This window comes from Cavia porcellus, unplaced genomic scaffold (genome assembly GCF_034190915.1).
Source record: "Cavia porcellus strain 051 isolate PalLab524CR breed Dunkin Hartley unplaced genomic scaffold, mCavPor4.1 scaffold_17, whole genome shotgun sequence".
In the NCBI taxonomy this organism is placed as follows: Eukaryota; Metazoa; Chordata; class Mammalia; order Rodentia; family Caviidae; genus Cavia; species Cavia porcellus.
The window spans coordinates 57,934,949-57,960,121 of NW_026947500.1; the positions used below are offsets into that span (position 1 = coordinate 57,934,949).

At 51.6% G+C, this 25,173-nt stretch overlaps 4 protein-coding genes across 9 annotated transcripts; 2 read left to right on the forward strand and 2 right to left on the reverse strand.

Annotated features, from left to right (window-relative positions):
- Positions 1-1,864: 1,864 nt before the first annotated feature.
- Positions 1,865-11,976, forward strand: Taf6l (TATA-box binding protein associated factor 6 like). 4 transcript variants are annotated; one of them, XM_003467846.5, is made up of 11 exons: positions 1,865-2,037; positions 4,295-4,454; positions 4,624-4,710; positions 5,033-5,183; positions 5,288-5,338; positions 5,583-5,677; positions 7,297-7,371; positions 7,472-7,692; positions 7,941-8,073; positions 10,518-10,646; positions 10,724-11,976. In XM_003467846.5, exons 2-11 carry the CDS (start codon positions 4,308-4,310, stop codon positions 11,429-11,431), a joined length of 1,797 nt encoding a protein of 598 aa, XP_003467894.3. In that variant the 5' UTR covers positions 1,865-2,037; positions 4,295-4,307; the 3' UTR covers positions 11,432-11,976. The 4 variants fall into 4 exon arrangements, with proteins under 4 accessions (XP_003467894.3, XP_023420067.1, XP_005002913.1 ...); XM_023564299.2 differs by having other exon boundaries at positions 1,889-2,037; positions 4,629-4,710; XM_005002856.4 differs by lacking the exon at positions 1,865-2,037 and adding an exon at positions 2,046-2,607.
- On the forward strand, positions 11,525-13,421 carry Tmem179b (transmembrane protein 179B). 2 transcript variants are annotated; one of them, XM_003467845.5, is made up of 5 exons: positions 11,525-11,657; positions 12,270-12,457; positions 12,536-12,670; positions 12,841-12,919; positions 13,088-13,421. In XM_003467845.5, exons 1-5 carry the CDS (start codon positions 11,562-11,564, stop codon positions 13,235-13,237), a joined length of 648 nt encoding a protein of 215 aa, XP_003467893.1. In that variant the 5' UTR covers positions 11,525-11,561; the 3' UTR covers positions 13,238-13,421. The 2 variants fall into 2 exon arrangements, with proteins under 2 accessions (XP_003467893.1, XP_063084348.1); XM_063228278.1 differs by lacking the exon at positions 12,270-12,457 and having other exon boundaries at positions 11,562-11,694; positions 12,517-12,670.
- A 48-nt stretch (positions 13,422-13,469) lies between these two features.
- Tmem223 (transmembrane protein 223) lies at positions 13,470-14,667 on the reverse strand. The gene is made up of 2 exons (XM_003467844.4): positions 14,218-14,667; positions 13,470-13,853 (listed from the first exon to the last, which is right to left on the reverse strand). Exons 1-2 carry the CDS (start codon positions 14,513-14,515, stop codon positions 13,561-13,563), a joined length of 591 nt encoding a protein of 196 aa, XP_003467892.1. The 5' UTR covers positions 14,516-14,667; the 3' UTR covers positions 13,470-13,560.
- Positions 14,648-25,043, reverse strand: Nxf1 (nuclear RNA export factor 1). 2 transcript variants are annotated; one of them, XM_063228265.1, is made up of 21 exons: positions 24,854-25,043; positions 23,165-23,348; positions 22,829-22,982; positions 21,895-21,978; positions 21,533-21,637; positions 21,343-21,423; positions 21,175-21,244; positions 20,968-21,056; positions 20,765-20,872; positions 20,528-20,637; positions 18,786-18,876; positions 18,046-18,114; positions 17,915-17,970; positions 17,712-17,819; positions 17,557-17,615; positions 17,330-17,445; positions 17,180-17,222; positions 16,642-16,714; positions 16,051-16,233; positions 15,101-15,161; positions 14,648-14,961 (listed from the first exon to the last, which is right to left on the reverse strand). In XM_063228265.1, exons 1-21 carry the CDS (start codon positions 24,879-24,881, stop codon positions 14,923-14,925), a joined length of 1,911 nt encoding a protein of 636 aa, XP_063084335.1. In that variant the 5' UTR covers positions 24,882-25,043; the 3' UTR covers positions 14,648-14,922. The 2 variants fall into 2 exon arrangements, with proteins under 2 accessions (XP_063084335.1, XP_003467959.1); XM_003467911.5 differs by having other exon boundaries at positions 18,786-18,822; positions 24,854-25,042.
- Positions 25,044-25,173: the final 130 nt, after the last annotated feature.

Consider the following 25,173-nt stretch of genomic DNA (forward strand, 5'->3'; position numbering starts at 1 on the left):
CAAAACAAAAACCTAGCCATTAGCACCTGGCCCAGCTTGGCAGGACAGAAGGCTTCCCTGCCACTGAAAGCCAGGCAAGGCAAGTCAGTGTTAATTTCACCTGTGGCCCCTGCTGGGCACCTCAACCTCAGTCCCAAGCTAGGGACAGGATTTGAACCCCATCTGTGCCCCACCTGCAGCCCAGGTCTCCTGGCCCAGGGTCAGCCACTGCCCTGCTCTTTAACCCAGCACTGCAGTGCATGCTACGTGGAGCCTGGTGCCAGGTGTAACCTTGGGGGCCTGGCTCCTTGCACAGCAATCGGGAGGGTGCCAGACAGGTGTCAAAGGAGCTTGTACAGGGTGTTCTATTCAGTGCTGGGAAACCCCCCTCAAGCCCCAGGTGGGTGCTCCCCTGTAACCACAGCTTTTGGAAAGCTGAAGCAGAATTGTGAGACACAGGCCTGGACTGCATAGCTACACCTTATCTCAAAAACCAAAATCCTAAAAACAAAACATCCTTTCAGCCATCATAGAGTGCCTCTCCCAGGAGTTCCACCTCACCCTTCAGAAAGAGAAGCCAGGGGATCTTGGGGCTGTGGGCTGAGTGGGTTGAGCAGGAAAATAGCTACACACTAATGGTGAGACTGCAAGTGCTCAGAAAACACACGCTTGGATGTAGGCTCAGTGCAACACTCCTGCTCCAGATCAAGCTCCAAGAGCTGTTGCTTTATGTGGGCCATAAGTGATGGTGCAGGCCTGTAATCCCAGGGAAACTGAAACAGAAGGACTGCTGCAACTTCAAGGCAGCAGACAGGCTACATAACGGGGCTCTCTAAAAAAAGACCAAAATAAATGATATTTATCCACAATAAGTACTACTTGGTATAAAAAAGTATAAATGAGTCATTGGAAAAATATATCCGCCTCTAGACCATAATTTTTTTTTTTTTTTTTTTTTTTTGTCTTTTTCGTTTTTATCGGTACCAGGGATCGAACCCACGACTGCCTGCTTACAAGGCAGGCGCTTATGCCGCTGAGCTAAATCCCCAGCCCCCCATAATTTTTTTTTTTTTTAAATTGGTACCGGGGATCGAACTCTCAATTTATGCTGCTGAGCTAAATCCCCAGCCCCTCTAGACCATAATGTTAAGTGTACATGCCTGTAATCCCAGCACTTGGGAGGCAGGAGGGTCGCCGCAAGTTTGAGGCCAGGCAGGGCTACATAGGGAGTTAAGGGCCAGCCTAAATTGCATAGTGAAACATTGTCTCAAAAAAAAAAAAAAAAAAGTAATAAATCAGACACACAAGTTTAAGTATTGCAAAATTAAAAGATTATAGGAATCCAGGAGATGACTCTTTTGCAAGTGGGAAAGGGAGGTAGAGATGAGAGGGAGGGACGGAGGAGGGATGGTAAAGGGGACACGAAAAGAATTAGCCCCAAGCAGGGCAGTGGTAGCGTATGCCTGTAATCCCAGTATTCTGTCTGCTGAGGCAGGAAGATTGCCACTCAGTTCAAGGCTGGCCTGAACTACATACACCCTGTCTCAAAAAACAAAACAAAACCCCAAAGAGACAAAGGAAAAGAATTAAAATGTGTCTGACATGTTTACTCCGAACATGGACCTTGAAAAGTGTGGGGTTTTAAAAAGTATTTCCTTTTTTTTTTTTGTCTTTTTTGAGACGGGGTCTCACTATGCCGTTCAGGCTGGCCTTGAGCTCACTTTGCAGCCCAGGCTGGTCTCGAACTCGTAAGGATCCTCCCACCTCAGCCTCCAGAGTGCTGGGATTACAGGCGTGAGCCACCACGCCCGGCCTTAAAAAAAGTATTTCTTTAAGAAGCGCATACCACGTGACCAGGCGTCCTAAGCGTTACAGCATGATCACACTGGCCAGTCGCAAGGCGGGATGCCTCCGAGTGGGGCGGGAGCTCCGCGACGCGACTACCGATTGGCTGAGCGGGCCAGGGGCGACATCGGGCACCGGAGGGAACCTGGGCGCCGGGAGTAGGGAGGCCGAGGCTGGGTGGGCGCCCCGCGGTGAGGTCGGATCCGTACTCTGGTAGGTGCTGTCGCCCCAGGTGCAGGCTTCTCCGCCCACGCCCCGGGTGGGAGCCCTGGCCGGCCTTTAGAGCCTTCCTGGGCCTATCAGCCTGGCCCGTTCCGCTGCGCCTGCCCCCCCAGCTGACCACGTGCCCCAGGTCGTGACCCTGACCTCCCACCCTTGACCTTCCACCCTTGCCCTGGGTCTGCCGGGCCACTTAGGGGCGCGATGGCGAACCACTTGCCCTCTACGCGGCAGACCTTGTACCCGGCTGCGCAGAGGGGGAAACTGAGGCCCGGCAGCTGCCCTTCGGTGCGATCGGATTCCATGCACCGCGGAAGGGTCGCAAGGCGTTGCGCCGTGCGCCCTTCGGCCCCTTGGTCTCTGTGCTGGCGACGGGCGTCGCCTGGATGCGCGGACCGGGGCTGGACGCGAAGCGGGACTCGCGGGCTTGCGTGTACGCGGGCTCGCGGCCGGGTGTCCGGTGTCACAGCTCCACGGGCCTGGGGTTGCACACTGGTGCACCTGCTTGGGAGGCGACCTGGGAATGCTTCGTGGGAGAGGAGACATTTCACTTGGGATCTTAAGGTGCGAGCAGGGAGATCCTGCAGGGACGAGCCGAGGGGGTGGAGGCCAAGGAGAAAGCGCAAAGGTCCTGCAAGGCAGTTTTGGAGGACGGGGCGGCGGCCGTGGAGCCAGGAGCGCGGGGGAGGGGGGCGATGATATTGCCAGGGCCTGCGGTTTCGAGGCCCAAGCGCAGTGCGCTGAGCAGCTAGCTCAGTACCTTAGCAGACCAGAGCAGTGGTCCAGGCAGAGCGAGTGCAGGGGTGGGCGGGCCGTGCAGGCCTGGGCTGCGAAACCTGCCTTCAGTCCAGTCGTAGTTGCGAGGTTCAGAGTCAGTGCTCAGCATCTCCAGTCTCACTCTGTTGTGTTCTGTCACCAACGATCCACTTCCAGCATCCAGGCCTTGCTGCCAGATGGGAGGACCAGACCCGGCAGAAGCCCGGCAGGCAGCTGGGACAGGGCAGGCAGCTGGCACAGGGCCCGGGAGTCTGCGGGATGGGAGACACCCATCAGGTCTCTATGTGGGGATTGGGACCAAATGCGTGTGCCAAACCAGGGAGTGGACTTTTGAGGATTTCTGACCAAGTCTGTGACGAAAAAGTAGCTTTTCAGTAAGGCATGGTGGCCCATCTGTGTTACATCTGGAAGACAGGAGCATTGCCACTGTGAGACCTGGCTACTTAGGGAGAGCCTGTCTCAAGTTTAAAACAAAGAAATTGACTGAGGATTTGGCTGAGTGCCAAGCTCCTGTGTTCAGTCCCAGGTACCATAAAAAACATTCTTTTAAATCGAAATTTAGTTGATGATGGTTTTACTAAGAATCAGAAGGAAGGGGCTGGGGATTTAGCTCAATGGCTTAAGTGTCTGCCTGGCAAGCGTGAGGTCAATCCCCGGCACCAAAAAAAAAAGAATTAGAAGGAAGACAACAGGTAGTGTTTTTGTTTGTTGCTTTGTATTTTTGTGGTACTGGGAATTGAACCCAGACCTGAACACCTTCTGAGCAATTGCTGTCTCCACAGCTTTTAATTTTTTTTTTTTTTTGTCTTTTTCCTTTTTATTGGTACCAGGGACTGAACTGCCTGTTTACAAGGCAGGCGCTTATGCCGCTGAGCTAAATCCCCAGCCCCTTAATTTTTTTTTTTTTTTTTTTTTTTTTTTTTTTTTTTTGAGATAAGGTCTTGGTAATTTACTCATGCTGGTTTAGAACTTGTGATCTTTCTGCCTCAGCCTTCTGAGTACCTGGGACTGCATCATGTGACACCAGTCCTGCCTTGGTGTTTTGTTCATTGTTCCTGGTGGTGGTGATTCCTACTGTGTAGGGCTTTTCTTCCCAGTGGTTCCGTGTTGAAGCCAGCTTTGTGGGTGTTAGGGGAGTGAAGTGCCACTGGGCCCCACACAGGTTGCAGAGTCCTAGCCTCTGGCCTCTGCGGATAGTATCTGCACTCATCCCCAGGCAGCTGTGAATGAGGGCAGGTGCCAATGCTGCAGGTTCATGGCCTGCTGAGGCTGGCTACTTCCTCTGCTTTCCCATTTGCTGACGGGGAGGGGGGGCAGGGCTGATCCTTCCCTGAGCCTCAGTTTCCTTTTCTGGGAAGCCTGGGCTCCCTGTTTGGGAGCTGCAGTTAAAGAGCAGCAGGAATGGATGAGATGGTGCTGTCTCAGCCTCCTGCCTGGGTCCGCCAGCAGCTGGGCCAACCCCATCTCCTCCCAGCTCCACCAGGGCCATGTCGGAGCGTGAGGAGCGGAGATTCGTGGAGATCCCCCGGGAGTCAGTGAGGCTCATGGCGGAGAGCACGGGCTTGGAGCTGAGCGATGAGGTGGCAGCGCTGTTGGCTGAGGATGTATGCTATCGCCTTCGAGAGGCCACTCAGGTGAGTGCCTGGTCCCGCCTTGCACTCCTCTCCTTGCTGATGCCTATGTTGCCACTGGGCCTGGAAGGGAGCAAATGTCGCCTGAAACAGGTCCACAGGCATCCAGTCCTCCCTGTCTTGCACTCTGGCTTAGGAGTCCTCATCCCTGACTCTGGCTCCCATCCCCCAGAACAGCTCTCAGTTCATGAAGCATACCAAGCGGCGGAAGCTGACGGTAGAGGACTTCAACCGGGCCCTCCGTTGGAGCAGTGTGGAGGTAAGTGAGTGCAGTGCAGGGCCAGAGAGGGTAGGACAGGTGTTGACATAGCAGCAGGCCACACACTGGCCAGGAGCACAGGTACATGAGCTGTGGCTGCAGCTGTGAGAGCATTGCCAGCCTGGGGTCAAGGGAGGTGTCTCAGAGGAGGTAGACCTGACCTGGGCCTTCCAGCCTGAGCTGGGCCTCCTAAGCATCCAGGGAGCAATGTATTTCCGCACTTGGGGAGGAGGGCCAGCTCCTTGCCCAGTCATGGTCCTGGTGGAAGCTGTGATGGCCCTGCTGTGCACCTGGGTTCAGGCTGCTCCGTTGCTTTCCTTAGGCTGTGTGTGGGTATGGGTCCCAGGAGGCCCTGCCCCTGCGCCCCACCAGGGAGGGTGAGCTCTACTTCCCCGAGGACCGAGAGGTGAACCTGGTGGAGCTGGCTCTAGCCACCAACATCCCCAAGGGCTGCGCTGAGACGGCTGTCAGAGGTGGATCCTGGGTCCTGCCGGTGGTGGTGCTAAGATGGCTTGGGGGCTGGGCACCATCTGGAGGAGCACAGCCCAGGCTGACATCCCTCTCTGCCTGCTTGTAGTTCATGTCTCCTATCTGGATGGCAAAGGGAATCTGGCACCCCAAGGCTCAGGTGAGGGGCAGGATGGGGAACGTTCAGTCAACTGTCATCATGCATATGCTAGAGCCAGGACCTGGGTCCTTTCGGGTGGTGCCTGGGTCCTGGGTGTCTTGCTGGCTTTTGAACAGCAGTGGGTACATGGCCATGGCTCTGCTCTCCTGCCCTGAGTGGCTCTCCTATGTCCCATTAGGTGTGAGCTTGGGGGGCCATGTTGGGGGAGGGGAGAGGCCCCCACTTCTCGCCCCTCTTGCCACAGTTCCCAGTGCAGTGTCTTCACTGACTGATGACCTGCTCAAGTACTATCAGCAAGTGACACGGGCTGTGCTTGGGGATGACCCTCAGCTAATGAAGGTGAGTGAGGGCTCTTTTTCATTTGTTCATTCATCTGTTTATTTGAGACAGGGTCTCATCTTGCTGTGTGATTTAGGCTGACCTTGAACTATGTAGTTCAGGCTGGCCTTGAACTTGTCACTTGAGGATCACTTGCGGCAGATGACTCCTGCCTCAGCCTTCCTAGTGCTGGGATTACAGGCATGCACCACCACACCTGGCTTTTATTATGATTTTTCAATACGAAGTCTTGCTGTGTGGTTCAGGTAGGCCTGCAATTTCCTGTCCCCCTGCCTCAGCCTCCAAGTGTTGCAGTTATAGGTGTGCACTGCCATGCCCATCCTCACACCTTCAGCGAGAGTCCTTTTAGTAACCATGTTCTGGTCCTCTTCAGAGTGGCTGCTGAGCGGAGAAACTGTTCTCAATGCAGCTTGTTGTTCCAAGCCAGCCAGGCAGAATCAGGGCTAAAGTGTCACCCTCTACAGCCTCCTTCCAGATCCCGATCCAAGGTGTCTGTCAAACTGGGCCCAGGGGGCATCCACCCTGCAACCTTTTTTTCCTAGGCTTGGGCAGGAAAGGACCAGAGAAAATGGGGCCAGGTGAGGTCTGTTGCCTCTTCTCCTGCTGGCCTCTCTCACCCTTTGTAGTGGTGGTGGTTTGTCCTAGAGGGCTGAGTCCAAGCCAGAGCCCTCCACCTGCTAGACAGGTGGCCTTCTGAACAACAGCTCCATTTCTGGTGGCTTCCTGTGTTTACCTGTTGCTGTTTTCACCTTGCAGAATCAGGAATGCTACAGCCATCTTTTCCTGCCCACAGAACATGTGCCTGGTGGGCTTGTGGCTTGTTGGTGGCACTGGCCCCACAGTGCTGGGTTTGAGCCCCAGTTTTGTAGGAAAAACACAACAGTGTGGCTCCTGCCCTGGAGACACAGTGCTGGTAGCTGGTTGTGGGTATAGGGCCCAGGCCTCTTGGGTTCTGCCTTCATAGCTATGCCCTTTGCCCAGAGGCACTGGTAGAGAGTCAGCTGAGGTGCTTGTACTTCAATGCATTTTGTTTGCTTTGGAAAGTAATGCCAGTGTATGCCTACTGGAGGACATAGGATATAAAAATATGTAGAGCAGAAGACCTGTTATTTCACTTGCCTATTTTTCTTTGCATATTATCTCTTAAGTCTACCTGTGTAAACTTGTATGTAAACATCTGGTTTTCAGGACTTGCTTTTATGGCAGGATGGTATTTTGGATTGACCTTGGGATCTGCATTCTTCTAGACTCCCCAGCCCTTTCTTATTTTGCGACCAGGGTAATCACTAGGTCCTTCAGTTGCTCAAGCTAGGGTTCAACTTGCCACTTTTCTGCCTTAGTCTCCCGAAGTGCTAGGATTATACCCAACACTGTGCCTGGCTTACCACTTACTTTCCTTTTTAAAAATACGTTAGACAGTCAGGTTACACTCTATCATTACAGAACGTGCCATGTGTGGTTGTGAGTGGGTTTCTGTAGATTACATGGCTGGCACCAGGACTGGTGGGGGTCAGTATTTCCTTGGCAGCACAGGGATGTGATGCTGACCCGAGTTTCAGAACAGTGGGAGTTGATCCTTGGGGCCATGATTCCAGTATATTCTGGGTCCTTCCTTGCAGGTTGCTCTCCAGGATCTGCAGACAAACTCCAAGATTGCAGCTCTGCTGCCTTACTTTGTTTATGTGGTCAGTGGGGTAAGTGAGTACCTTTGGGAACAACAGCCCAGTAGCCTTCAGGGCTCGAGAACTCGGGGAGTACCAGGCCTTCGCCCCTTCACCTGCCTTTTGCCCACAGGTGAAATCTGTGAGCCACGACCTTGAGCAGCTGCACCGACTGCTGCAGGTGGCCCGTAGCCTGATTCGGAACCCACACCTCTGCTTGGGGCCCTACGTCCGATCCTTGGTGGGCAGCGTCCTCTACTGTGTCCTGGAACCCCTGGCTGCCTCCATCAACCCCCTCAATGACCACTGGACCCTGCGGGATGGGGCTGCTCTCCTTCTCAGCCACATCTTCTGGTAGTGCTGGGCTCGGGCTGTTGTGGCCAGGGTAGTGGGGTGGGGAGGTGGGGCGTAGTTGCACCAAGAGGATGGGGCACCTGCTAGGTAAGAGCCACCACAGCTGGGACATGGTGTGGTAAAGCATTGTCCCTAGGACATGAGGTCCCAGCAGCCTTGTAACTCACTCTGTGTGTCATGCCATGTGTCCCGAGTTGGAGTGGCAGCGTCACCTCCTTCCCTGCCCTGATTTCATGTGGCTCCCACAGGACTCATGGGGACCTCGTCAGTGGCCTCTACCAGCAGATCCTACTATCCCTGCAGAAGGTGCTGGCAGACCCCGTGCGGCCTCTTTGCTCTCACTATGGCGCTGTGGTGGGTCTGCATGCTCTTGGCTGGAAGGTGAGGAACCTGGCCTTTCCTGAACAATGCTAAGGGAAGCTAGGTGTGGTAGTGCACACCTGTAATCACAACTCTCAGCAGGCTGAGACAGAGGATTGCTGTAAGTTTGAGGCCATCCCCAAGTGGTAACATACCAATATCCTGTTAAAAAAACAAACGAAAACACTTAGTAGTACATTTTACCATTAATGCAACATAATATTGCTTCTCCCCAAAATGGAGTTCTTGCTGTGAGCCAGGCTTTGTAGTGATACTTTGTGCCTCTGGGAAGTCACAGTTTAGTTTGTGGTCCCAGTCATTGTTGAATTTTTCCATAGAACCTAAGTAATAATTATTTGTGGAACCCCCTGACGTTTGTTTTTTTTTTGGTGGGAGGTTTGCAAGTAGTCAATCTAAGAGCTTTACTCAGTTTTTGCTGCTCTTTGGCCACTGCCCATAACCTGTCTCTGGCAGATGTACCAGCATTCCCGTAGCATTAATAGGTTGCTGTACATCCTGTAGTGTTCTCTGATCTGTTTTTCTTTTTTGTGTTGGTACTGGGGATCGAACTCACAACAGCACCCCTTGCAAGGCAGGTGCTTATGCCATTGAGCTAAAATCCCTAGCCCTCCAATTTGTTCTTACAGCCCTAACATCTACCAGAATGCACTATACCTTTTAAGGCTTTATTAACACAATGTTTAAGTTACATAGCTGTAGGAGTCGTAGCACATTCAGGGTTAAAAGCAACCAACTACATAGGCATTTTTCTTTTTTTGGTACTGGGAATCGAAATCATGACTGCATGCTTACAAGGCAAGTGCTTATGCTGCTGAGTTAAATCTAGCTCCCATGGGCATTCTTCTGGCCATATCTGCAATCTGCAGTTTTCCGTGACTTGAGGGTGCAGTAGGAATGGAACCTCTGTGAATTTTGGGATCCACTGTGCCTTGACTTTCTGTGTATGTTTTATCCCTTCACAAGTCCTATGTGATAGACACAGTGCTCCCCCCCCTTCATAAACTCTTGGGCAGTCCATGTTCTCACACCAGGAGACACTGTCAGGTCCTATGGCATTTAGCCATTAGATTTTTTTTGTCTTTTTCGTTTTTATCGGTACCAAGGATCGAACTCACGACTGCCTGCTTGCAAGGCAGGCGCTTATGCCGCTGAGCTAAATCCCCAGCCCAAGCCATTAGATTTTTGTCAAATAGCTTTTTCATATCAGTACTGTCAATGACATATGTGCCTTACTTGTATTAACGAGACAGGTGTGTGGATAAGGTTTTCTGCTGAACCAACCACTTGCATAACTACTATAGTTCTGTTTGTTGCTGCTGAGATTTCTTATTGCAATTATTATTATTATTTTTTGTCTTTTTCCTTTTTATCGGTACCGGGAATCGAATCCACGACTGCTTGCTTGCAAGGCAAGCACTTATGCCGCTGAGCTAAATCCCCAGCCCCTGGAATTATTTTGGACTCTAAGTTTTAGGAAAAAGTGATCATGAAGTCTTTTTGAGCATAAACACTTCATATATGTTTTATTTTTTAAGGGGTTCAGTCTTCATAGTTTAGGTTTTTTGTGTGTGTGGTATTTACTGTTGATAAAGAAAATCAAGGCTGGGGATACAAGTCAGCGGCATAAGCGCCTGCTTGGCAAGGTTAAGGTCCTGAGTTCAACTCCCAGTACCAAAAAATAAAGAACATAATCATATCACATGCAAGATGACTATAACATTTAATTAACTGTAATGCTGTTATTTTACTGCTAGGATCAGAAACATAATTTTATATGATATTAGACATCTACTTTTCCAGTTTTTTCCTCTTAAGTGTGTCACCATGTATTCAAGCTGGTCTGAAACTCACAGCCATCCTCCTGTCTCAGTCTCCTTAGTGCTGTATTATAGGTATGCATCACCACACCTGTCCATCTTCCAGGTTTATTTTTTTATTGCTTGTTTTTTCATCTTCCAGTTTTAAAGGTGCTAGGATTAGGGGTGTAGCTCAGCAGTAGGCACATGCCTAGCATTTGTGAATGATCCCCAGCACTACTTTTAAAAAAAGACCAGATATGGTGGTGCACATTAATAATCTCAGCTGCTTAACAGGCTAGACAGAGCTGGGCAAGGTAGTGCACATCTGTGACATCAGCACTTGGAGGCTGAGGCAGGAGGACTGCTGTGAGTTTGAGGCAGCCTGGGCTACAAAGTGAGCACAAGGCCAGCCTGAACTGTATAGCAAGATCCTGTCTCATAACAAAAACAAAACAAAACAAAACAAAAAAGGCCAAGGCAGGAGAATCACAAGTTTGAGCCAGCCTGGAGTATTTAGTGACGGGAGACCCAATCAAAATAAGGGACCTGAGGACATAGATCAATTAAAAAAAAAAAAAAAAAAGTGGGTTTTTCCTAGAGAGAGTAGCAAGCAGTATACCAGGCTCACTGCTCCCTCCCATGCAGGCCGTGGAGCGTGTGCTGTACCCGCACCTGTCCACCTACTGGACCAACCTGCAGGCTGTGCTAGACGACTACTCGGTGTCAAATGCACAGGTCAAGGCCGATGGGCACAAGGTGTACGGAGCCATCCTGGTGAGTGGTCCCACCATCGCCTCGGCCAGCCCTGTATGTCCTCCTCATGCACACAGACGCTTTGCACTCTCCCACAGGTGGCCGTGGAACGCCTACTTAAGATGAAAGCGCGGGGTGGCAGCCTTCGCCCTGAGGACCCGCCTTGGGGCGGCCTCCTGCTGCCTGAGCCGCCAGCTGAGCCCGGCTTCGCGCCTGCGCCCCCGCCGCAACCTGCCGAGCCCACGCCGCCCACCACGCTGGCCGGCATCTACCGGGAGCTCTACGCCTTTTTCGGGGACAGCCTGGCCACGCGTTTTGGTACCGGTCAGCCTGCACCCGGCGCGCCGCGCCCACCCGGTGACAAGAAGGAGCCGGCGGCCGCCGCGGACGCCGTGCGTAAGATGCCCCAGCTCACGGCCAGCGCCATGCTGAGCCCGCCCGGCGACGAGAGCCCACGTGGTGGTCCCCCGGCAGCTCCGGCGCCCGCCACAGCCGAAAGCCGCTCATTGCCACGCGTGCACCGGGCCCGAGGAGCACCCCGGGCTCAGGGCGCCGGCGCTGGCACCCGCGAGGTATTTCAGAAGAGCCGCTTCGCGCCCCGCGGCACCCCGCACTTCCGGTTTATTATCGCCGGGCGGCAGGCAGGGCGGCGCTGCCGTGGGCGCCTCTTCCAGACCGCCTTCCCGGCGCCGCATGGTCCCAGCCCTGCCTCGCGTTACGTGCACAAGCTGCCCATGATCGGCCGCACCAGTCGCTCAGCGCGCCGTTGGGCCCTCTCGGACTACTCGCTGTACCTGCCACTCTAAGGCTGACATACCTGCGGTTGCAGGGGACGCACTGTAGGCGGGGCTTCCCGGAAGTGACGCAGGCAGGCCGCGCCGGAAGTGTACTGGGCGGGCCATCCACCCTGCGCTGGTTTCTGGTTTTTTGGGCGCCATGGCGCTACCTTGTTTGCAACGTGTAGAGCTTGTGCTACTAGCTGCCGCCTTCCTGTGCGGGGCCGTGGTGGCTGCGGCGCTAACCTGGACCCAGGTGTGGCTATGGGGAGAGGGACACCATGAGGGTGGTGGTGGCGGGTAGGCTCTTTCCGGCAGTGTAAAAGACGGGGACAGGTGGGAGCACCCTGTGCGGAGTCAGTCAATTGAAACCTCCTTGGGCTTTGCCAAGAAATAAATCGCAGCGCAGTGGAGATAGGCGTCACCACTTAACGGGAGTGTTTAATGACAACACTGATGCAGAAAAGAAGGACGAGCAAACAGTGCTTCCTCCTGCCAATTTCATCAATAAAGATGGGTAGCGCGAGACTCGAAAAGGAAACAAATAAAGATGGGTGTATTACCAGATCTGAAAACATTGGAGATATTTAAGATTACACGACGTCTGGGTGTGACCCGGATTTCTGAACTGAAATGATAACTTGTCAGGTTTCCCTGCAGGGCCTTGTATTCTATAGCCAACCACCGCCTAATTCTTGCTCTGTTCACTCAGGTTTGACTTCCGCAGAATATCCCTCCCTCAGAACCAGGAACTGAAAATACACTCCCTTAGTTTGGGAGTATGACTCTAGATAATCCCCTAACACTTGCCTGGAACCTGCATCCCAAGATAGTAACCTGAAACCGAGACTCAGCACTCTCTCCGCAGGGCGCCTTCAGGGGCAGCTGTCCTTTGTATGGTGTGGCCACCCTGAATGGCTCGTCCCTGGCCTTATCCCGACCTTCGGCCCCATCACTATGCTACTTTGTGACTGGGGTGTCAGGCTTTCTAGCCCTCTACTGCCTCCTGCTTCTGCTCTTCTGGGTCTACAGCAGCTGCATTGAGGATTCCCACAGGTGACTGCTCTACCCTCAGGACCAGGGGTTGTCAAAATGAGGCCCATGTCAACTCCAAGTTTGTTTTTCCTCTCCCAGAGGTCCCATAGGACTTCGGATTGCACTGGCTATCTCAGCTATAGCCATATTCTTGGTCTTACTGTCTGCCTGTATCCTTCGATTTGGCACCAGTTCTCTCTGCAATTCCATCATCTCCTTGGACAGAAACATTAGGTAATGCCAGAGGGAGGGACACCCACTGGTGTTACCCTCCCCTTGCAAAGCAGGTCCTAGAACAACGCATTGTATCCTCCCACCGATGTCTCAAAAGGCTCCTGGACATAGATGTGGTTAGGGTGTATTTGTGCCACTCCTTTCTCACAACTGTTTGTTTGACCTCACAGCTGCCCTGAAGCCCAGAAAATTTCATGGACACCCCCTGGAACCTCTCTGCAGTTTTATTCCAGCCTACACAATGCTGAAGTGAGACCTAGGGATAAAGACCCAGTCAATGTGTAGCTATAAGGGCACTCAGGGTACTAGTGGCTTGTCCCACTAGGGACAGGCCAAGGAATGGAAGGGATTCTTGCATGGGTGGGAGGACTGAATCTGAGATGACCACATTCCTCACATTCCTGTTGTCTCCCACAGAACTCTTCCTGGGTGAATCTGGTATTATGGTGTGTGGTTTTGGTGCTCCAGGTTGTGCAGTGGAAGTCTGAAGCTAACCCGCAGCAGTTTCTGGAGAGGGGCACCTGTGAGACTGATGCTCTTGTTGGACCACGCCTGTCCCATTTCTGAAGAGCATCCGCAGTGCCTTCTGCAGTCAATAACTCCTTGCCCAAGTGTTTGTAATCCTTTAACCTCATACAGCTGTTTATGCTCAGTCTCATTTTTCCCTCCAAGAGGGGAACACGATGTTAGCTACCCCATCCAGCTTTATTGTTGCTGTTTTTGTACCAAATATATTACTTTCATCTTGGCATTGAGTTTTTGATATTAAAGTAAACAGAAAAAACTACTGAGGGCTAAATAGGCATGGAGCAGGCAGCTGCCTTTTAACTCCTTTTATTTGCTGTTACACTTTCCATCTGCCTCTGGGAGATGTGAATGATCTCGTTTTTTCACAAGCTCCGGTAGGTACCCACAGTGGTGTCAAAGAGCTGAGCATTAGGGAAATGTCCAGCTTTATCCAAGAGGAAGTAGAAACGCCGACCTTTGACCTTCAGAGGCAGCATGGCAGGGACTTCCCCACGGTGGGCCATGCAAGACACCTGGTTCAAGGGAACGGTAAAGCTAGCCCCCAAGCCAAAGGGGGCATGAGTGGTGAGGGTCACCTGCTGCCCTCCAGCTCGAAGCATCACTGACCGCACAGATCGGAGAGAGAAGACCAGACCGGCACCAAGTACCAGGGTTCCTACAGGACAAGCAAAGAGTAAGGTACTGGAGAGCTAAGCATCAGCCTTTCCAGTGCCCTCTACTAAAAAAGTACCACTACAATAATTTTTGAGTTCCTTTTAAAATACAATCTTGTGTTGATTCATCCACTTATGTTTTTCATCCGTTGAACTATACCCCAAATATTAAACCTGTCTGAGACGGTCTCTCTCGGTTGCCCAAGTGGAAATCGAATGTGAAATCCACCTGCCCCAGCCTGAGTGCTCACACTGTCGGCACGTGTCCCAGAGCCCGGCTCCCCACCTTTCCCCTGACATCGATCACTCAGCAAAGGGGAGAAAGAATCTGAGGAACCTGCTCGAGGCCTCAGGGGCCCGTCTTACCCATGGCGCCGCAGCATGCGGCCAGCCCATAGCGCCACAGCGCCGAGCGCAGGTCTCCCCAGCCGCGGTCGGAGGCCTCAGGGTCCCGCGCCCGCGATGGGCCCGGGGGTGAGGACAGAGCCCCTAAGGCCAGCGAGGCCCAGAAGACACCCTGGCCGGCACAGAACCACCCGAGGATGGCGAAGAAGCGGCCTCGTTCATGCTCGAAGAGCAACACATCCCGCTGCGGCGACCCGGCGTGCAAGGGCCGTAACGAGAGCAGCAGGCTCCAGGACCAGCGCCGCCAGGGCGCCGCCATGACAGCGACGGGCTACTTCCGCTTCCGGGGCTCCCAGCCGCTGAGCTCCTTCACTTCCGGGGCGGGCTTCCTGCTGCTAGAGGAAGCCCGCCCCTCGGCGCGCTTTCCTCGCGCCACAGGAAACCAGGCGACTTAAACGCAGTATTACGCTTTATCTTAAAAAGTACGGGGATCCCGGGGTTAAGTACACCAAGCACCTAGTCCTTCGGGTAGTTTAGTGTCAGTCTGTGGAATAGCCATGGCCTTCGGCCCCGCGGCTCGGCCTCCTCGAGTCCAGGCAGCGGGAAGTGTCCAGGAGGCAGGGAGTGGCACCGGCCACTGCATCACAGCTGCAGGGCCGCGAGGGCGACGGCGAGGGGTGACAGCCAGACAGTATCCAAGGGCTATTTACAAAGGCCACATCGCAGTCACTTCATGAATGCCACTTCCGGGATCTCGCCCTTGGCCTGGAGAAGAAGCGGTGGTCAGCCTGCCTCCAGCGCCCCCGTCTGGAGAGCTCAGCCCATCTCAGGGCATGTGTCCAGGGCTGGCCTCCACCTGGGACCCTGCTGTCTCTGCTTCCTGAATGCTGGGGTCAAACCTTACCTTGAGATGAGTGAAGGCCTGGGCAGACCTGGTATAGTCCCAGTTGTTATCCTGGAGGCATCTGGGATGTTGGAAGAAGAGACAGCTCTTTGCAACTAAACATAGCCAGCTAGCCTGACCACTACAAGGCGACTCCCAGGTTTCCCAACCGCTGTGCACTGCTACACTCACTGTCCCCAGAAATGAAACTAGTTTTAACAGTTAAGGTTAACAAGCCAAGAAGGCCAAGGCAGTTTTTACATTGGTAGGCAAGTACTTAGGGCAGTGGGAAGGGAAGCTGAGGGGCAGCAGAGACTGCAGAGGGGAGCACAGTAGTGCAGCCTGTGGTCTAAACACTCGGGAGGACCAGTCAGACAAGCCAGGGTCACTGCAAGATCAGCTTCAATTTGAGAAATAGCCTTTATCAAAACACAATATTAAGTTTGGTAAATAAAGCCTTGGAAATTTTTCAGTTATTACAGATTAGAGAAATTTTTCAGTTATTACAGATTAGAGAAAAATTGTAAAGTTCATGTTTACAATGATCGTGCCAGATTAAAATTAAGGAGTCCAGTAACAAAATGTATTTCAATTTTTACTTAGAGGTTTAACAGCCTTTTTTTTTTGGTGTTTTGACAAGATCATACTATGTAGCTAACTCAGGCCAACCTCAAAACTCCCAATAATCCTCTTATCCTCTTGCTTCAACTGCCCAAATGCTGGAATTACTGATGTGCAACACCATGCCCAACAAATAACCATTTCTTGAAAATAATTTTTCAGTACCTGTGTAAGTACCCTGTGCCTTAGCACTCAGAACCTCTCTCCTGTACCCTTAAAAAACACCTATCATGGGAACAAGAACCTTTTTTTTTTTAACTCGTAAGAATGTTCTGTCTTTAAAAACCAGCATTCCTCACTGCTGGCCCTTGCTCAGTTTGCCTGTGATCCTACAAATGCCCCACACTCACTTCTGGGACCACTCGAGGTTCATGCCAGACTGCGTAGAGAATGTCTGCAGCATCTCCTGCTGCTCAGGGGAGAGCGTAGGTACTGGGCTGGAGGAAGGTGTGGGTGCAGGCATGGCAAAGGCTCTCTGGATTTCTTCAGGGCTTGCATTCCGCACAAATAGCTCATCATTTACAATACACAGCCTTGGAGAAAAAAATTAAAAAGAGCAAAGTCTTAAACAAGTAAGTTCATTCCCAAAATTATTTCTTCTACCTCGGTGTCTCCTCCCACTCTTAGCTGTGACCTTTTGGAGGGGTCCTCTTCCCCACGTTGAATTAGACATCGCCTTATCCCATGGGCAGCTGCCACACATTTGTTTTTTATTATCTTCCTAACAGAGTTAGGAAGTGAATACTGTAGTACAAATTTTCTCGCCTATAGCTGGAAGTAATGGAGTCAGGATGAAAACACACAGTCCAGTAGGGCCAAGCTCTTCAGCGAGCCTCTGATCTCCTGCTGCATTTGTGAACACACAGGGACTGACTCTCCCTTCCAGTTATCACACTGTTGGCCACGGGCTAGACTGGAACCCAGCGTGCTATAAGACTCACCCTGAATTGCTGGCAGGAACAGCGATAAATGTCCGAGTAAAGGCTCGCAAAGAATCACGAGACTTTCCATCCACTACAATGAGAAGAGCAGTGAAGATCTTAGACTTGGTCATGCTCTGGGTACGTACAGGTTCTCAATCCATGGCCACTGATACAAAGAACCCTAATGTGGGCCAGATGGGAATAATTCTATCTTTAAATGGGAATAGAGCATGCTGAAGGGTTAGAAGATAGGGAGAATGGCAACATAACAACCACTAAGGCTAGAGCACCTGTGTGCAGGCCCCAGGTCAAGCTCTCAGCCACTTTCCAGTGTACCACCTTCCCCAAGAGGGCATTAGGAACCCCATCCTGTAACCAAGGACTCTAAGGCTCAGGGGTATTGAAACTTACCCAAAGCCACACAGAACTAAGATGAGGGTGAGAAGAGGTTGGGGAGAAAAGGATCAGAATGCAGCTGGGGGGGGGGGAGCTACAGTGCCAAGAAAGATCTCACTAGGGGAAGGATCATGCCAAGTCAGGACTCAAAGATTCTTACCTTCTTTGAAAACCCCATTGACAGAAAAACACAGTAGTGTGCTCTGAAAGAGACAAAAGCAGTATCAGATATAATGTAAGCTGTCTCACCAATGCATGTGCCATCCACCTCCCAATGCCAGGCTTCTGCCAGGACAAACACAGCGCTTACTGTCTGGGCACTGATGTCTACTACGAAGGAATTGACGTCATGCTGCGTTTTGGGCAACTCGTTGAGGAAGGCAACAACATTGAGACGTGTGTGCTTCAGTAGCCTGAACCGCAAGGCTGGGGATGATGGAGAAGGCAGGGTTGGGATGGCCATCCACTCCCAAACTCTGCAATTTTGCCCCCCCCATTCTCTTCAGCCACTCTGTTTTGCTCCTATCACACACTTACTAGGGTCTTTAAGCTTCTTCACATTTCTGCTGTCCTTGAAGTACTCGGCCAAGTTGCTCCTGGGGAGGAGGAGAGAGAGAAGGGATGGTCAGAGCAAGGCAAGGGATGGGTATCAGTACGCCCTGCCTCTGTAGGGCACAGCCCTGTGAACACACCGTGCAGGATTCTGGGGGATGAAAGGGATGCTCAGCGAGCAGCAGGCCCCATCGTGGTAGGCATCCAGGAGCCCCTGCCGGTCCCCAGAGTCATAAATTGCATAGTACCTGTGAGAACACAAAAGGAAAATCTTTTTGTGCTGCAGTGAGTGCTCACAGACAGATCTGGTGGCCACCCTGCCTCAGAACTCTGGGGTACTCACTGCTGCAGGAAGTGTAAGACCAGACTCTTCAGATTCTCTGTCCCAAAGTAGCTTCCCTAAAATCAAGATGTTAGGTTGAGTGCACAGCAGCAGCCACCCACCCATGACAACATTCCCACTGTCCTCTTCACCTTGCATGGTGGTAACACTGTGGGGGCTTCCACATCAAAGGCAATTGGTGGGGGTAACTCATGGCCATCCTGTGGAAAAAAAGACAGCTAAGTATAAATCAGAGAAAAAAAGTAGGTAGGTTGGATGTGCAAGCAGATGGCAGACCTAATCATGAAGAGTTAAAGTCAAGTGTAAGGGGCAAGTGTAAGGAATAAAGACAGGTTTGGTAGCCCATGCCTATAATCCCAGGATTTGAGAGTCTGAGGCAAGAAACTGACAAGACCAGACCAAGGCCATCCCTGGCTACATAGTGAGTTCAATGCCACCCACTATGTTGTGGAACTCTACTAAAAAACATGCGGTGTAGGGGCTGGGGATTTAGCTCAGCAGCATAAGTGCTTGCCTTGCAAGCAGGCAGTCCTGAGTTTGATCCCTGGTACCGATAAAAATGAAAAAGAAAAAAAAAAAAATGCAGTGTTCAAGAACACTGTTATATGCAACTCTTTTTTTTGTTTGTTTGTTTTTCGTTTTTATCAGTACCAGGGATCGAACTCACGACTGCCTGCTTGCAAGGCAGGCGCTTATGCCACTGAGCTAAATCCCCAGCCCCCGATATATGCAACTCTTGTCTAAGTATTTTTTTCTGGAAAGAATTATCACTTTTATCAGCTTCTCAAAGGGATCCAGGTCTTTAATGGCCACATAAAACAGGTTTAGCAAGACCTTTGGAGTAAGAACAAGAAATATCTTGTACACTTACCAGGCGTAGTAACTTGGGAAATCGTTCACGAATGGCACTGTCAGGAACAGAACAGAAGTGAGTGACACCTCGAGCCACCATGCTGGCGGGGCTGCTCTAGGAGCAAACATATCCATACCTAGGGACAGCCCCTCCCATCCTGCTCATCACTGGGCCCGGCCTGCACACAGGGAAGGGTGACCCCCACTTGCTCAGGCACCCAGACCACCAGGTGGCCCTGAGGACCAGCTCTTATTGTGCCCACCTGAGAGTAACAGGCAGCAGCATATGGCCTGGGCCTTAAGCCCAGGCCCTTCTTTCCCACCTGGCCCCCCTTACCTTCTACCTACTCACCTGTGCAGCCCCAGGGGGAGGGAGTGGGGTGGGAGCCCAGGGGCTCCGCTGCCTCACCAGGTGTCCATCCGTCCTGCCAGGTCTGGCCTTGGCCAAGACCAGAACACACCACAGGGATGGCACAGTATGTGGGGGCAGGGGATGGGCAAGGCAGTCTTAGGAAAGGTGGCAACAGAGAAAGAAAGGAAGGAAAAAGAGAAGAGTAGATAAAAGCAGGCCGGGGCAGGGGAAACAGAGATGAGGGAAACAGGAGAAGAAAAAGAACTAGAGGCCAAGAAACACTTAGAAAAGAGGAACAGAAAGCGACACTCTGACGCAGCCCTTTCCTTCAGCTTTCCCTACCCCATGGTCCAAGGGAAAAACACAAATTGTGCTGCAGGGTGGTGGGCAGGTGGGTGGGCAGTGGTCACTGACCAGGTCTGTCTGCTACCTGGGTCCTGAGCTGAGCCAGGCGTGGGAAGCCAAACAGCCATGGGGGTGGAGATCTCCCTCTGAGGGTGAGGGTTCAGGCCCCTCCAAAGTTGGGGGGGTGAGGGTCTGTGCCCCACCTCTGTTGGCCCCCAAGTTTTCTCCTGATGGCCCCTCTGCGACTGTGCCTGTCTTAGGTTGTTCCTTCCCCGAGGAATCTTACCCGTCTCTGGCTAACCAGCCATCCTCCGGGGCCAAGCAGGGTGACATGCAGTGTGAGTGTGGGGCAACGCCCCGTAAAGTCGTTCCGGCTCCTTGGCAGCCTGTGCCCCCATGGCCTCCACGCCCAGCACATGCCTGGGGACGCCCATGCCTGCTGGCAGGGCTCTGGCTCTTGTCACATATCTTGGAAACCCAGGTTTCTTTCCCAGGGAAGATCCAGCTCACAGTACTGGACAAGCAAGCAAGACAGACGGTGCAGTTCCAGCCTCCAGAGGCCTCAGAGTGGGCTACCAAGTCTAGGCCACAGCTTTCAGCAAGTGAATCACAAAGAGGTCTCTCTTGGCACAAAGGCAAGAGGGGCCATTCACAAAGCATAGACAGACTACTTGGCTTGAGTCCCAGTGAGGACACCACGATTTTGGCCCATTTTGGCCCCGGTAACCCAACAAGTGGGGCAAATATCAGATACCTCCAATCAGAGCAGAAAAGGGAAGTATCCTTCCCAGAACAGGGTAGGGAGATTCTGGAAAAGGCTGCATTCAGGAGAGAGAAGAAAGACCATAGAATCAGCATATAGTGGTCAGTTAAGCAAGCACAGACCTCAGGACAGAGCTGGGAGACAAAAACAGACAAAAGGGAGAAGCACACATCCTCTCAGCGGATAGGTGGTTCCATGTCAGGGCTGCACGTCTCCTGCAGACGGCACTGGTCAGGATGTGTTACCTCAGCCTCCCAGAGGGTGAAGGTCCCCAGGAGGGGGGACAGAGGCCACCACTGACCTGATATATGTGGACTGGTCCCGGAAGGTGTCACACAAGGTATTCCCATCAAGCCACAACTCTTCCAGTTTCAGCCCTTTGATCTTGTCCAACTCTCGCTCAGATTTCAACTGCAAAGAAACGGAAGGAATGGGAAAGGGGCTTGTAAGGGGAGCAATGGACCTCATCTCTATACTCTCTCTCGCCTCCCAGGTACAAGCTCCACATCCTCCACCCAGCTACCAATCCAATCCTCACTTCATTTCCAGAAAGGTTGAGGATCTTCAGGTTGGGTGCCTTCTGCACGATGCTAGACATGTCATCCAGTTTGTACAGCCTGTTGTTGCTCAAGTTCAAGGACAACAGCTTCAGGGAAAGGTGAAAGCAGGATCACTGGTGAGTGGCCCAGTGCAAATCTAACCCTAGGCCATCTTACCTGTCCCACCCAGCCAGGCCCCCACCTCAGGGATGTTCTCCTCAATGATTCGCAGGGTCGCAGCCATACAGCTTCGACGATTAAGAACAACATCAATGTTCTGAGCCACCAAATCTTCAGTAAACAAACAAAAAGGGAAGTCTGAGAGACCAGCTGGGTCAGCAGCAGCACAAAACCATCCCCATACTTCCCCTACCTACACTGGGCTAAGAGTCACTGCCAAGAGCCATACCTGGGTCTGAACGGAGACCCTTGAGGTCGAGCGCCTGCTGGGAACCATCATAGCGTTTGCTCATGACCAGCTGTAGAGGAAGAAATAAGGTTCAGGAGTCAATGGGGTGGTATGGGGCAGGAAGTGAGAAGACTGGGCTACAATATTTAATCTACGAGGTGGCCTCACCTTTAGCTGCTCCACCTGTTCTGGCTTTAGTTCATTCTGTACAGTGTGGGGTGGGGCAGAGGAGTTGATGATGATGGAGATCTAGAGACAAGACAGACAGCAGGGTGAACTCCAGGAACCTGAGCCCATAAACCCATCCCTGTTTTGCATACTAGGCCCTTCTCCAGGCACACCACACCTCTACACATACCCTTCGATTCTCCCGGTCCACAATCTTGTAGTTCACAGCCTTTAATGCAGAGGCAGTGCTGGCATCCTCCACAAAAAACTGGGCCCGCGTATTCTCATAATGAAACTGTAAGAGGAGGAAACATGATAGCTAGATTTAGCCAGGAACACCAGTAATCCCAGCACTGTGGGAGGCTGAGGAAAAAGGACTGCAAGTCTGAGGCCAGCCTGGGCAATTTGGAGACTTAACACCACCCTGTCTCAAAATAAAAAAAGGGCTGAGGATGTAGCTCTGTACAGGACCTGAGCTCAGAAAATGAAATTAAAACACGGTGTGAGACTTGGAGCCCACAACTGGCTCCAGCCAGGCCATCTCTTTCTTACCTCCACAGGAGTGAAAGGAACACTGCACTTGCTCTGAATCATGCTCAGGAGCCATGACTTCTCATACTTTCTGCCATAAGGGATCTGGCAAGAAAAGAAAAAAAGAGCACTATATATCAAGGCAGAAAAGTCGATCTCATCCGGGACTCCTCTGTACCCTCTGCCAACTCTTTAAGAGATCCTGCAGGGCTATGGTGCAGTCCAATGGTATAGCACACACTTCATATGTGCATAGCCCTGCACTGGTCCCAAGACCACAAAATTTAGAAAAGAAAATTAGCCAGGCATGGTGGAGCACACCTGTAATCCTAGCACTTGGGAAGCTGAGGCAGGAAGATTGCTTCATTCCAGGTCAGCCTGGACTATAAAATTAAATCCTGTCTCAAAAAAAAAAAATTTTTTTTTAGCCAGTTGTGGTGGCATACACCTATAATCCCAACACTTGGACTGTTGCAAGTTTGAGGTCAGTCTGGGCTACAGACTAAGTTTCAAGGCCGGGGTGAACTACATAGCAAGACCCTGTCTCAAAAGAATATAAAACAAACACAATATTTTTGGCAGGGTCATATCAGGAATCAAACTCAGGCTCTTGTGCTTGCCAGGCAGGCACTGTGCTTCTGAGCTGTATCCCTAGATGTTTTAAATTCTAGAAGTTCCAAGACATTAATTTTACCCTGCCTGTCCACCAGAGAATTCCAGGTAGGGGACCCCAAACTCCAACTCCACACTCAGTTTGAGCCAAACAGACTGTTCAGGGGAGTCATCACACCTCATGTCACCCTGCCCATTCTCACTTCCCATCCTGGAACTCATAGATCTAAAATATAAGAAAGCATGGCAATCATGGACTAGTCAAGATATTTGTGAAAAACTGGGAAACACCTTTCTTCACCCACCCCATTTCTCCCTCCCCTTACTTTCCCAAAACACTCACTGTAATTTTAAACCAGTTCTTAGAGGTACCATCCTGGCTGGTGCCAGCCCCTCCTCTCTCTGGAGGAGCTCTGTCTCTCCGAACAGTAACATGAATTCGATCTCGATCATGCCATGCATCGCCCCGTCGGTTAGGTCGAGAACTGTAGGGGTTGCTGTGGGAAAGCAGAGAATTCGATGTCGGTAAACACTAGGAAAAACCATTCTGTACTGCTAAGATGACTAAGGCTATCTCTCGAACCATTAAACTAGTATCATTCTTTCAGCAGGAAGAGAAAAGACAAGAAAGAGAGAACAATATGACTTACTGAGACACTAAAAGCAGACTATCACTTACTATCGTACTCGGGGACCATCCTGGGTTTCACTCATAGCCACATCTCCATCATTCTCCTCAAGCCGGGGAGACCGAACACTAGAACTGCCTCTTCCAGAACGACGGTTCCCATCACCATACTTCCATCGGAAAGGACCTCGGCCTTTCTTTCTTCTTTGAGGGAAGCTAACTCGGTCATCATGCTCTGGAGGTCAAAAAGATACCCAAATTAGTACATTAATCACTGATGTAGCAATCCTGTTGTGGCTACCACTGTTTAGCACTTTACATCACCAAAAGAGACACTAACTTACAGAGGCCACTTCCATGCAACTGTTCTGCCTTTCTACATGGAAAGACTCTCTCTGGAATGGAAGCATCAGAGAAAAGTCCCTAGAAAACTGCATAGGGTTTTTGAAAAATGAAACAGAGACAGAGACAGGAAACACAAAGAGAAGTGGAATGCAGAAGCCTGAGCAACCAAAATGTAACTGGTCACAAATCAGACCTGGAAAGCTACCTTAAATCTGCTCACTATTGCTTTCTCTATAGTACAAAGGCTGGTTACAGATATAACCAATTTAAGGAGGTCCTAAAGAAATCTACTGGTTTTCAAACTGCTACTCTGCAGTTCATGTAATGATTTCGGTTTTCTTAAACAGAAATGCCCCTTAACTTGAAAGAGAACTATGAGATTCAGACTCTAGTGACAGGTTTATATTATGGTACCTAACCAAGGGTCCAAGAATTCACTCCACGAATGTGATCTGATTCCTGCTATGCAGAAACAACTTGTAGAATTTTTGTTTTGTTTTGGACAGGATCTTGCTATGCAGCTGTAGCTGGCCTTCAACTCACCATTCCCTCACCTCAGCCTTCAGAGTGTCTACTACAGCTGTGTCTAAGAAAAGTCTATGCAGCCTGATATGGTGGCTCCAAGTCTGTAACCCTAGCATTCTGAAACTTAAGTGGACAAATCCAAGTTTCAGCACATACTGGGCAACTCAGCTATTTAGCAAGGCCCAGTTTCAAAAACACAAAAACAAAAACAAAACTAAATATAAAGGATTGTGGATGTAACTCCGTCTGAAGGCCTTGGGTTCAATCCCCAGTACCTGCGGGGAAAAATTTTTACTCCGTGAGCCAGTGGAGGCGGCACAAACCTATAATCCCAGTGATCTGGGAGGCTGAGGCATGAAGATATCAAATTCGAGCCCTGCCTGGGTAACTTCATGAGAGCCTGTCTCAAAAAATAAAAAAGACTGGGATGCAGCTTAGCGGAGTGCTCGCCTAGCATTCAGGAAGCTCTAGGTTTAGTCTCTAGTATCACGCTCAAAATAACAACAAACCACGGGGAGGAGGATGCAGCTCAGTGGTAAAGGTTGCAGACTCCAGCAAAAACTTATAGTTTTAAAAACACAGTAGGCTACCAGTAGGCTGCCAGACAAGTCTACTTATATCCCTGGCACGAATCTCAACAACTGACCAAAGGAGGAAGAACACACGAGTGAAAGGCGCCCGGGCCCAGCTTAGGGTGACAATCACCCGCCCGACCCACATTGGAGACACCGAGCCGCTGGGTCCGCTCCCAGAACCGACCCCGCCCCCGCGGCCTGCGTAGCCAGCCCGCGGCCCAGGGCCGCCCCTCACAGGCCCGCCAGGTCCTAGCGGCGCCCTGCTGGCTCTCTTCCGTCCGCGGCCCACACTGACCGTTGTACGACTTCCCCTCGTCCGCCATGGTGCGCGGAGAACAGAGTCAGGTTCGTCTTCAGCGGCAGCGAAAGAGCCCGCCACTCAGACGCGTAAGACGCTAGCGAGACTCCCAGCGTCGTCGTATTTATACCCGAGGCGCTGCGCACGCAGCCGACGTCCCCAGCGGTGGGCGGAACCAGCACGCCCTTTCCGCGTGCGCAGTCTGGCCGCCGAGCCCCCCCCCGCCCGCCCGCTCGCTCTCTACGCGTGCGCACAAGGCGAGGCCCGCCCCAGCTGTCAGCCACAAACTCAGGTTTAGCTGCCCTCGCCTAAGAGAT